The sequence below is a fragment of the Pantherophis guttatus genome, chromosome 6, assembly GCF_059756535.1.
Source record: "Pantherophis guttatus breed Tessera chromosome 6, ASM5975653v1, whole genome shotgun sequence".
Taxonomy (NCBI): domain Eukaryota; kingdom Metazoa; phylum Chordata; class Lepidosauria; order Squamata; family Colubridae; genus Pantherophis; species Pantherophis guttatus.
Genome location: NC_142068.1, coordinates 72,042,927 through 72,055,237, shown reverse-complemented (window position 1 = coordinate 72,055,237; position 12,311 = coordinate 72,042,927). Strand labels below are relative to the sequence as shown.

Here is a 12,311-nt window from a genome sequence, read left to right as displayed (position 1 = left end):
GAGGAAAAGAGGGAAAGGTTCATGGTTCCTTAGCAATACAGGGCATGCTTTGTAAGCACACTTGGTGCTTGGCATTTCCAGGTAGAAGTGGTGAATGCCTCACTAGTGAATAACATGGCAGTCCTGAACAAGCACAGTCAATGGGCTGACTCATTTAAGTGATTTCTCCTGTTTCTTTGCCTGCTCTTAAAAGACTCCTTCAACTCATACTAACTGGTCATGGAAGAAATGCCACGTTCAACCCACTTCTCCTTTTTCCATAATCATCTAGAAACAGTAATCCTATTATAGAAGGTTGTATTACTTTGTGTTGGCCTAAAGGGAGGCTATGCAGATTCTTCCTGTTTGTGGATATAAGTGGGCCAGTCTTTCTCCCTCTTAATATTTTTTTGCCTGAGCAATCTGCCTACTTATTTATTTATTTCTACAATTTATACACTTCACCAGGGGTGAAATCCAGCAGGTTTTGACAGGTTCTGGAGAACCGGTAGCAGAAATTTTGAGGAGTTCGGAGAACTGGCAAATGCCACCTCTGGCTGGCCCCAGAGTGGGATGGGAATGGAGATTTTGCAATATGCTTCCCCCAGGAATGGGGAGGGAATGGGGATTTTGCAGTATCCTTCCCCTGGAGTGGAGTGGGGTGGGGATGGGGATTTTGCAGTATCCTTCCCCTGGAGTGGGATGGAAATGGAGATTTTGCCCTGCCACGCCTACCAAGCCACACCATGCCCACCAAGCCATGCCTACAGAACCAGTAGTAAGAAAATTTGGATTTCACCACTGCACTCCACCCAATAGTATAAGCATTTGGGTGGGTCCTCTATAAATATTGTATAAATCATTTTTAAAAAATCATTGCAAAATAACAATTAATAATTATTTAATAGTAATTAATGTTAATAGAAATTAAAAGGCGGCTGTGAAAGAAGTTCTACAAAATGTCTATCCCAGATTCTCAATCACTCTGGTCATGGTTGTCCCAAAGGTGCTTTGGAAAAAAATCACCTTTGAACATCAAACAAATAGTTTCTTAGAACAATTTAGGGAGCTGGGAGACAAAAAGGTCTTCTGAGCTGGGAGCAGAAGATGCTCAGAAAGGCCAGGAAAAGGGCAGCCCAGGTCTATGACTTCTCCTACATTTAGGAAGGTAGGGATTGATGTATAAACAAAAGTAAGGTTGATTCCCAATGTGCTTGGAGGATGATTCTTCATGGCCCAACAATTTACTTCTGCTGCCTATAAAAACTTATTCTCGCTCAGAAGTATCATAATGCTGTGTTTCTGTAAAAATTTTGGGCGCTCGTGTATTAAATCGGCCTTCCCAAAGCTGTTGCTTTTATCCATATGAATTAGAATTAGATTTCCCAAAACTTTAAAGAATCCTTGAGAATGCCCATGCACTGGAAAAGTCATGATCAAAGGCTACCAGCTGCCAATGATTGTTGTTGTGTCTTACTCAAGGCCTTGGCTGGATATTTTTAGATACTATGGCACTATGGCAGGATTGAACTGGTTCTTCCGAATCAGCATTTGTATTCCCCAAAATACTCATAGAATGGCATGAAGTTGAAAAAGATTGCATTATGAAAATAGACAATTTTGTGACTTCCTGCAAATAAATTTAATGACGAGACTAAAGCTGATATCAACCCTAAACCTTAGGCTATCATTCACACAGCACCATCTCCAAAAATACCATACTTTTCGGGGTATAAGATGCACTTCCCTCCCCTAAAAGTAGGTGAAAATTGCAGTGCGTCTTATACACTGAATGTTGCAGAAGCCCCGCCCACCCACCACCTGCACTTTTTGGCCATTTTTGGCCTCCATGCGTCACATTTTCGGCTTTTGCGTATTTTTTTTCAGCCTCCGCACAAACTGTTTTTGGACTCCACACATCGCATTTTCAGCCAGTTCCAGGTGGTGGGGATTGGCGGTGGCGGCAGTGGCAATGTGCTGTGGCGATCCCAGCAGTCTGGAATGGGTTTAAAATGGAGCATGTGGAGGCCAAAAACGTGACATGCAGAAGTGGCGATGGGCTGTGGCGATCCCTGCAGCCTGGAACAGCTGATTGGTGATATTCTGGGATGCCAATCCAACTCCAATCAGCTGCTCATGCTGAATCGGGCTGCAATAACGTGCTGAAGCTGATCAGGCTGTTTGCTGTTTGCTGCAAGGACGCTAGCCAGATGAATACCGATGGATGCTGGTAGGCAGAGGCAGAATTTTTTCCCCCTTATTTTCCTCCCCAAAAACTAATGTGTGTCTTATACTCCAGAGCGTCTTATACTCTGAAAAATACAGTACCTTGAAACAGACCTGTTGATTATATTAATTCCTGCTGACCTCTAAACTGATATCACACATGTTCTTGCTGCAGCTGAACTCCAAAATTCATTTAATCATTGCTCTTCCCAACCCCTGTAGCAATGCTTTTCAAATTTGGCAACTTTATGATGGGTGGACTTCAATTCATTCTGGCTGGAAAATTCTGGGAGCTGAAGTTCACACATATCTTAAATATGCAATGACTTAGAGCAACAAAAAAAGTCCACATACAAAAGGAAGGCAATAAATCCCTCAGCCCCATCTGTCTTTTAGTACATGTTCCCCTTAAGTTGAAGGGGAAAGAATATCTAATGAGATGAAGCACCCTGACTATCAAGCTACCATTGTTGTATTAAAAATCCTAGCAAATGTCCCAAAAATATGAACTCATGCTATCTGTTTTGAAACCAGGCACATTCACAGGTTCTCCAACCAAGGTTGTGAGGTGCTAGAGGGTCTAAATTCAAAACATGGTCTTTCAGGTAAAGGGCTTCTGTAACACCAGTGTTTCCGCATCACACATACAAATGAATAATAGCCTCCACTCCCACTTTTGGCAAAAGAGAAAGAAAAGAAAAATGTAAAGAACAAGCAAAACTTGCTCTTTGTTCTTCCCCAGCCTTTAAGAATAGGACCCATCAGATAAAAACATTATTGAGGATCCTTTTACTCTTGCTAAACAGATACTAAAGGATTGCTTAGTGTGGCTGAAATACTTGGAAGTTAGGAGAAGCAATGACGCAAGAGTTCCTTGATGGAGAAACAAATCAATCTCAAGGTCATTAGGAACTGAGCCAAAATTCATCAAGCTCCACAGCTGCTGCTTTTTAACTAGCACCAAGTTCTTACACGGAAGGGTTCTTCAATTATCTTTGCCAGTATATTCCTCTCTAAAAACAAAATAAAACCATAGAGTTGGAAGAAATCTAAGAGGCCATCAATTTCAACTCTCTGCACCACGCAGAATTCACTACACCATGATATACTTAGTTGTATCATCTTCATTAGTCATAACATGACATTTTCATAATTTGCAGAATTCTCACACATTATTTTGCTATTGACCTATCCGTTGGTTTGTTTTCTAAAAGACATGGGAAGATGTGAGGATGGACTTGGCCTCATAACTGGCCTTCCGTAAGATCTTAAAGACCTGGCCTTTGATTTTATAACATTTATATTATTGTACTACTGTATAAATTATACAGTTTTAGCTTTTAATATTGTAATCCACTCAGATATTTCTGTGGCAAGATGGGTAGCTAATAAATTTTACAAAGGAAGGAAGGTAAGTTGGAACGAAGGAAAGAGAGAAAGAAAGAGAAAGGAAAGAAAGAAAGAAAGAAAGAAGGAAGAGAAAGAAAGAAAGAAAGAAAGAAAGAAAGAAAGAAAGAAAGAAAGAAAGAAAAAAGGCAAGGCCTCTGGAATGAATCTACCCCCCCTCTCCCCCAATATATAGTTGACTCCACCCTCCTGGCCTTTGGAAAAGCTCTAACTAAGGCTCTCTTAGTTCTAGGTTGGGGAGAACCAACCTAGAAATATGGAGAAATTTCCTGATAGTACAATTAATCAGTGGAATGATTGGCTCCTGAAGATGTGAGTGCTCCACCACAGGAGGTTTTAAAGAAGAGATTGGACAACCATTTGTCTGAAATGGTATGAGGTTTCCTGCTTGACCAGGGGACTAGAAGACCTCCAAGGTCCCTTCCAATTCTATTATTCTGTTAAATAACCTTTCCTCAGAGTTTGGGCCAAATTGACTGAGTTCTCTTCTGGAGGACTATAAATAGAAATTTGGGTTCTGATTTCCTAGTAATTTTTGTTGTTATTTTTTTAACTGTTCTCTTCTTGTTTATTGATTGTACACTGCTCAGGATCACAACCGGCATCAGGAGGCCATATAAGTTTAATAAACATTTTAAATTACTTGCAGCTTTCCCCTATTAATAGAGACTTATTTTACATTGGTGAACTATAGACTTCGTATTGTTCATCCATGTTCTAGTTTGAGGCATTTCAATTATTTTAATTGAAACAGATCACAGTTTCATACAGCAAGCATAGGAGACATAATCATTTTTGATATTTCAATTTTAGTTTTGTAATGTTTTAAAATTAAAGTATAATCAATGCTTTTATGAGCTTCTATGGGCTATGAATATTTCCTTAGAACAATTTATGCACCATATCTTCTAGGTTTCAGGCATATTCAATTTATAGGTTTCCACACATCATTTTACAGAAATGATTTAAAAATTCAATTTATTTGCAATAAGGGAAAATAGCATTTTACTGAGTCTATGGTTAAATGTTTAAAAAAGTTAAAGGCAGTGATATTTTTATTTTGCTGAAAGCCAGTAAAATCTTATTGATATAACCCATTTATCATCTCTTGACGGAAATCCAAAGTCATTATTATGCTATAAAAATGTCTTGCAAAAGCACAATGTTTTGCATTATTGGCAAAAAAAAATTATTGCTGTCATAAAATGCTGATTCGTAATTGCAGGCTCATTGTAAAAATGGGCAGGGTAATCCATAAAATATAGCACGCCATGTAACACTACTGAGATCATGATTTCTTTATCTTATTTTTTCCCCTAATCCAGCCCTTTCCAACATGAAATTCTGTGAATTGGCACTCTAACTCTGAGAATTCCCAGCTTGCATTTTACTCACAAATTAATTGGAAACTAGAGCAGATTGCTCTGTTTCTCAACCTTAGCAATTTTAAGATGAGTGGACTTCAGTTCCCAGAATTCCCCTGCCAACATGGGTATCCAACCTTTACTGAGTTCAGGAATGCCATTTAATGCATCTAACAAAGAAGAGATCATCTATCTTTTTTTTTAGTAGCTGGTTCTGTTGTCAAACTTCTGCTTCCATTAAGAAATTAATATCTGCTTTGTCACAAATCTGCTTTGTGATGACCTTTTTCATTACAGTTGTCTTGCACTAGCTCTTTGTCATGTCTTCTAGAGCAGGGGTGTCAAACTCGCATCGTCACATGATGTATTGCAACTTTTTCCCCCTTCACTAAACCTGGCATGGGCATGGCCAGCGCGTGATGCATCCGGTCCATGGACCGCAAATTTGACACCCCTTTTCTAGAATCTTCCAACTACCATGATACCATGGTAATAATAATGCAAGAAGGCCTTATGTCATTTTAACTGTGGCCTGGTGTTATTATAAAGCTGTTATAAGAGTAGAAATGGCTCTAATATAATTATAAAAATAATATATATAATTATTCGGAATGTAGTTTCGATAAACATTTAAATGTTTGGTTGCAAATCTTAGTCAAGTTTTCTAGTTTCACAGATGAAAAGATCTAAAAATATTAAAGTGAACTTTGCTAGATTTCACCTGCTGATTGGTTGAAAAATAAGTTCACTAAAAAGTACAATTTTGTTCAGGTTGCAGATGCAAAATGAAGTATCAGTCTAGTCTATGCTGAATCACTGCTTATTTGAGGATAACGATTGGGTTAGGTTTCTTAGGAGACATTCTATGTTCCATGTTTGTAGAAGGAAAGTCTGGTATAACGGTGCCAAAATTAATAAGAGGAAAGTGCTAAGATTCATACCAGTGGGTAAAATAGTTTCCTTACTGTTTGCTCAGACTATACTGAATGAAATCCTGTCTGATTTGGCAGTGATCTGTAATCTTAGCTGAACCCATGAGGTTTATGCAGAAGCTGTTCACGTTCTGTAGATGACAAGGAGACCCTGTGGAAAAAGAAGAGTACAGAATAACCAAGTTATTCTGCACTGTTCGAAGATGTGCTGATGCTCAAAGTTTAAAGAGAACATCTTGTTCCATGTTCTGCTCTGACACAGAATGTCCTTTCCAGTTTCCCCAATCTCATTGCCTCCAGATGTGTTGGGACTGTAATTCCCCAAACTCCCAGCTAACCTTTGGCTATATTAATTGAGAAATCTGAGATTTGTAGCGCCCACACATGTTTCGTCCAAACATTTTGATCTGGGATACAGATGTGCCATTAAAAAGCCTCAAGGCCACAATACGCATCCAGCTATTTCACAATCTAATGCTTGCATAATAACTTTTACTTTATATTCTAGGAATAATATAAAGCTAGGTTTTAGCAGAGAAACATTGTGGTAAGGCTTATATTTTAATACAGAAGATTCTTAAAGTGAATATAAAAATTAAATCAGAGACTTTTAGATTTAATGGACAAAGAACTTGAAAAATAAAATCTGGAACCTTGTTGTTACATATGTTGACAGCCGCAAGAATGGAAAGATACTTTAATTCACACATTGAATGAATGGCTGGAAAAAGTGGCAGAACTAACAGATATGACTAAATTAAGTGCTCTAATATAAAAAAGAACACATCCAACTTTGTTTCTACTTGGAAACCACTTCTGGTTTTTGTGCTTGAGATGGGGGAAAAAATGAACCTTTGACTTTTGGTTTTGCTGATAAATTTTGCTGATAGAAATGGCTAATCCATATTGAATATGTAAAAGTAAAAAGTCAAGGCTGTAATTTTGTTTTTGCTTTTTTATTGTGCTAAGAAAGACTCAAAAGTCAATGCTTTTCTATCTTTTTTCCTCTTTGCCCTACCATTCTTTCTCGCCCCTTCCCTCCCCTATTTCCCCACTACTTTCATTTTCATTTGTACTTTATATTATGATAAGCTTAATAAAAAAAATTTTTTTTAAAAAAATATATAAAGCTAGGTTTTGATTATAAATTACTAAATGATTTTCTCTTCTGTCAGTTTTCAGAAGCATTTCTCCGCTGGTAGAGCACACTTGACTTTTATTGTTATTGTTTTAAGGTTATAGTACGACCATAATAAGATTCATACTTAAAATTCTATTATAGAATTCTTACTCAGAAATAAAGTTGCCTGGACTCTAGATGTTGTTTCAAACTGACTTCCCAGGCATATTTACGATAGTAAAACTAAAGTCACATAAAAATGTTAACCTATCCATGAAAAACAAAAGTAAAGACAAAAAAACCTAAATAGATGTTGTGATTTTTGGCATTATTGATGCTAATTGATTCCAAGACATTGGGGTGGGGCAGAGGAATAAATTAGGGATATGGAGTTACAGTGCTTAAAATACAATCATTAAGGAGTTCTGTCTCTTTAAGAATGATTCAGCTAAACGGGAAAGAAAAAGAACAGCTCAGAAAGGGATTCTGGACTCAGATGGAATTTCTGCAAGCCAAGGGGTTCTAAAAACATACAGAGTCCACTCCTATCTTGAGCAATACTACAATCTCCCCAGGCAGACCGTTTGAGCAATTGGCAGAGGATAAGAACTGGATTTGGGTTCCAAACCAACAAGATTTGGGGTGCTGGAGGAGCAGAACATGAGAGTTGGAAAACCTCTGTTCAGTTTTGTCTTCATTAATAAAGCTTCTTAGGTTATCTAGAAGAGCCATATTTTCTCTTTGCATCCTTCAACATGGGCCTAAAAATATTGGCCTATCATCCAGCATAGCTGTAAAAGTTAATGAGGACTGTACTTATAGTAATATTTATTTAGGTTTGTTGCACCGTCGGGGAGATGTTTAGACTGGATTTGACATTTTTACCCACTGTTGGGTCCTTCTCAAGGACTGGGATAGGCAGATGTTATTTGATGGTTTGCAAGATTTTAGCTGTTCCAAGTAAAGCTGCCTTGTGCAGTTGACTGATGGAGATTTTGTCAATGCCGATGGTGTTCAAGTGGTGCTCCAGATGTTTTGGGATGGCACGCAAAGTGCATATTATTATTGCTACCACCTTTGCTTTCTTTTGCCACAGTCATTCTATTTCTATTTGCAGCTCTTTGTATTTTGTGATTTTATCCAGGTTTTTTTTCCTCCTGTTCTATGCTGATGTCTCCATGTTCTGCAACATCCTCTATCCAGACTTTTTTGTCTTTGTTATCGAGAGTTGTTAAGTCTTGGATGTTATTATTTAGTAAGGCTTTTGACAGTATAATCCTGTGCAAAATTATATCGATATCAGTTCAACTATATCCAGTGTGGTTTACTATCCTATAAGAAAAACAACAATCTAAATGTTCTATCCAAGTGTTTTAAAAGCTTGAAGTCAAAGTGAAAATACAATAAGGACAGGAGTCCCTAATTCTTGATCTGCGGAATGGTACCAGTCCATGGCTTGGAACTAGGCCACACAAGTGGCGGGCAAGTGTGCAAAGCTTCATTTGCGCATGCATAGGATCTAGACTGCGTATCTAGATCGCTACCCCCCACATTGCCACTGCTGCCATCGGTCCATGGAGCCAGATAGGTTGGGGACCACTGCAATAAGGATGAGAAACTTTCCTGTCTCTACCAGCTACTTTTGGCTTTTTTTTAAAAAAAAGATATTTCCTTCCATCACTACATATTTTGACCAATTTCTCCGATAGGAGAAGCCTGATGGCGATGGCCAGGACTGACTTTGGTTCCATAACTTTTTGTACCCTTTCCATCCCACCTTCTCCATTCCCTTTTTTCCCAGAATGTTGAAAATTCATCCGATTCCTGCAACCTGTTCAATGTTCTTATTTCTACCTAAAATGCTCCCCCTGATTGTTGACATTGCAGGCATGGGGGGAACTGTAAACTACGTTAAGCTAATGGGCCAAGTTGTGATAGGAACTTCTGAGTGTTCTGTGTAATGATTTGTTCCTCCAAGGCATCCTCTGATCCTTTATTACTAACTCAGGGCAAGTGAAATTCTTACCCTAAAGAAAAGTTTCCTTAGTCAAACACTTCTGAAGACCAAGACATGAGGAACACGCAGGTGCATATATACATATTAGCATAAAGGCATATGTTTCTGTGAGGTTTGAATAATGTATTTTGCCTGGGGTGCTGCTTTGTATCACGTTCATACTGGAGCTTGCTCTTTTATTTTGCTACTAAACCAACAAATGTTTTTTTATGTTATTTATATACTCAGATCCTCCAAAGGTCTACCAATGTAGTGTACCAAGCCCATCATGTTAGCAGAAACAAGAGAGGACAAGTTTTGGGCACAAAAGGTGGATTTCGTGGCTGCACAGTATGGCTAACAGGTATTGTGTTCTCTCTTAACCCAGGAAATTAATATCTGGGGAAGGCTCTTATTGTTTCTATTGCAGTAGGAAAAAAAAATAAGGCTGCCAAATAGACTTGCAGAAATCCAGATTACTGCTAGAGGGTAGTGAAATAATTTTCTGGACCTGTTGGCTGCCACCTAATGGTTTTGTCTAATTTTTGGCTGCCCAGATGTAGAAGTTATAATAAGATACAGAGTTCATAAATGCATAACCTGGTAACTCTGTGGAATATATTGACAAATTAACATAAGGTGGATTATGTGCCGTATTAACGTAAAGTGGATTAATTTATGTAATAAATTAATAAAATTTATTTATTAATAAAATTAATAAATTTATTAATTGTTCAGTTCTGCAAAGGACATGCTTAACATCTTTTAAAATATGAAATGCTATGATTTGCATTTGTCCTTCCAGGAGGTATAAATATTTTGAAAGCTTTAATAAGTCTAGTGTATGTGTCATTTATTTATTTTACCAAAATGTAAAGCTATAAAGAGATCTTAGAAAAGTGTTTAATAAAACTGAAAGACCAAAAGCATGTGTATGCTCCTTTGTTTTTTATTAGTTAGATAACCTGGCTGCAAAGTATAAAAAAAAGATTAATAAATTCTTCGTATTTTGAAATTTTATTTTATTTTATTTTATTTACTTGTGAATTTAGGAAAAGCAGGGGTGAACCATCACAGTTTTTTTTTTTTAATTTTTACCTATGATTAACAGGTCTTTCTGGTGCTGGTAAGACAACCATTGGGTTTGCCCTTGAGGAATACCTCATGTCTCATGGCATCCCTTGTTACTCTCTTGACGGGGACAACATTCGTCATGGTCTCAACAAGAATCTAGGTTTCTCTGCTGATGACCGAGAAGAAAATATCCGCCGTGTTGCTGAAGTTGCCAAACTATTTGCAGATGCTGGCTTAGTTTGCATTACTAGTTTCATTTCTCCTTTTGCAAAGGTAAATCTGTCTGGAGAATTATTCTGTCCTTTAAAAAAAAAAACTTTTTCCATTTGTTATGGGACGCACATTTAAGAGAACCATCTTCTTGTAAAACTTTTCTTTGGGAATGTAACATCCTTATGTGTGCTTCTTTCTATTTATCGTCAAATCAACCTTTCACCAGTAGGAAACTCTCCCGAAACCCTGGACTTCATCTGTTTCATTTAGCTTGACATTAGTCAATCAATCAAAATTTTGCTTGTGGGAATTTGATGCCATTTCAGTCTTTCTTTCTCCCTGGCTCATTTTTAAAAAGCATCAGTAGAATTGGAATGTGTGTGTGAAAAGAAGACTCTAGGCCTTGTAACCCAACCCTTTATATATTTGGCCAATAGATATGGGTAAAACTCGGTATATGTTTGAGAGACAAAGACAGAAACAGAAAAAACAGAACACTTTGATCATCCTGTTACATACTTCTGTATTTGTGTAGATATTTTCATATTTACACAATAGATTTAAGAAGAAGAAGAATAGTAAGATGCCTGAGTGATGTGGTAGCCTCAAGAGGCTGTGAGTTCGATCCTAGGTAGAGGCAGATATTTCTCTCTCTGGGCACATTGAGAACATACCTGCTGAACAAAACTCTGCATTGGCGACTGGAAGGGCATCTGGCCATTAAACACTCTGCTAGCTCTATTCAGTTACCCAGACTCCACCCTGCAAGGGATTTGTTAAAAGATGATGATGAAGAATAGTAAGATACCTACATTACTGATTGTTACTTTGTTCCTTTTACAGGACCGTGAGAACGCACGGAAGATTCATGAGACAGCTGGGCTGCCTTTCTTCGAAGTTTTTGTGGATGCACCTCTCAATATCTGTGAAAGTAGGGACGTGAAAGGCCTATACAAAAAAGCAAGAGCTGGAGAAATCAAAGGTTTGATCATCTCATCCCGGCTGCAATATGTACTATCTATGTAATCACCCTTCTTTTACACCCCTGCTCCTAAATACAAGCTTTATCTGCAAATGTTCTAGTGCATCAAAACTCTGTGAACTCTTGTATTGGTCATGTCATTTGACTTGAAGGGCAGGATTGGGTAATGGCTGCGTAACTGAACAAGTTGGTGGTTCAGGTGAGAAGAGAGGCTCCAACAGGTAGCTGTAAATCCATATTAGCTAGAGAAAAAATGTTATTAGGAAGTACCTGATGAGATTTTGAAAGCTGTTGATGCAGAAGACAGAAAAGCCATTGTTCTTATGGGTGTCATGTTTGATCTTTGATTTGAGGTTCGAACATAACCTTATTGTCTTACACCAGTGAATATCCAACTCTTTTCTAGGATTCACTGGAATCGATTCGGAGTATGAGAAACCAGAAATACCCGAACTTGTGCTGAAAACCAACATTTTTTCAGTGACTGAATGCATCCAGACTATTGTGGAGCTCCTGCAAGAGCAGGTATCATGTGCTGGTTTGCAATAGCAAACCCTAATCTACAAAAAAAAAAAAAGCATTTTTCCAGGTCTGTGCTTAACCAATCCATGTTTCACAAGGGGACTTTATCGCTTACCTGTTTCTTCCTCTACTAGAACCTCGTTCCTTCCACTGCAATTAAAGATGTGCTTGAGCTGTTTGTGCCTGAAAATAAAGTGGAACAAACTTGGGCTAAAGCTGGTACTCTGCCATCTATAAACATTACTAAGGTAAGAAATAAGGAACACTGCGATTCTGATATAGGAAAACCCTCCGCTTAACTATCTGAACAGCAATAAAAAAAACCCTTGTCCTGTGTGTTCTTAGATTTAAGCAAACTAATTTCCCATATTTGCCATCTTCAAAGTACTAAGGATGAGCAGAGTAAGGGAAATATAATTTCTTATTGGCCTTTTCTAGTGGGAAGCAGATTTCTGCTTCAAATTTCAATTTTTTAAAAACCTTTTTTCATTTAAAA

General features: G+C 37.8%; 1 protein-coding gene across 3 annotated transcripts in view; it reads left to right on the top strand.

The window, feature by feature from the left end:
* The window catches only part of PAPSS2 (3'-phosphoadenosine 5'-phosphosulfate synthase 2), a 47,305-nt gene that overhangs the window by 19,499 nt on the left and 15,495 nt on the right, over window positions 1-12,311 (top strand). For all 3 annotated transcript variants that reach the window (XM_034425945.3, XM_034425946.3, XM_034425944.3), the window contains exons 2-6: window positions 9,274-9,388; window positions 10,136-10,371; window positions 11,155-11,293; window positions 11,700-11,818; window positions 11,950-12,063. In XM_034425945.3, coding sequence (XP_034281836.1) covers window positions 9,274-9,388; window positions 10,136-10,371; window positions 11,155-11,293; window positions 11,700-11,818; window positions 11,950-12,063 — 723 coding nt within the window. The remainder of the gene's footprint in view (window positions 1-9,273; window positions 9,389-10,135; window positions 10,372-11,154; window positions 11,294-11,699; window positions 11,819-11,949; window positions 12,064-12,311) is intronic.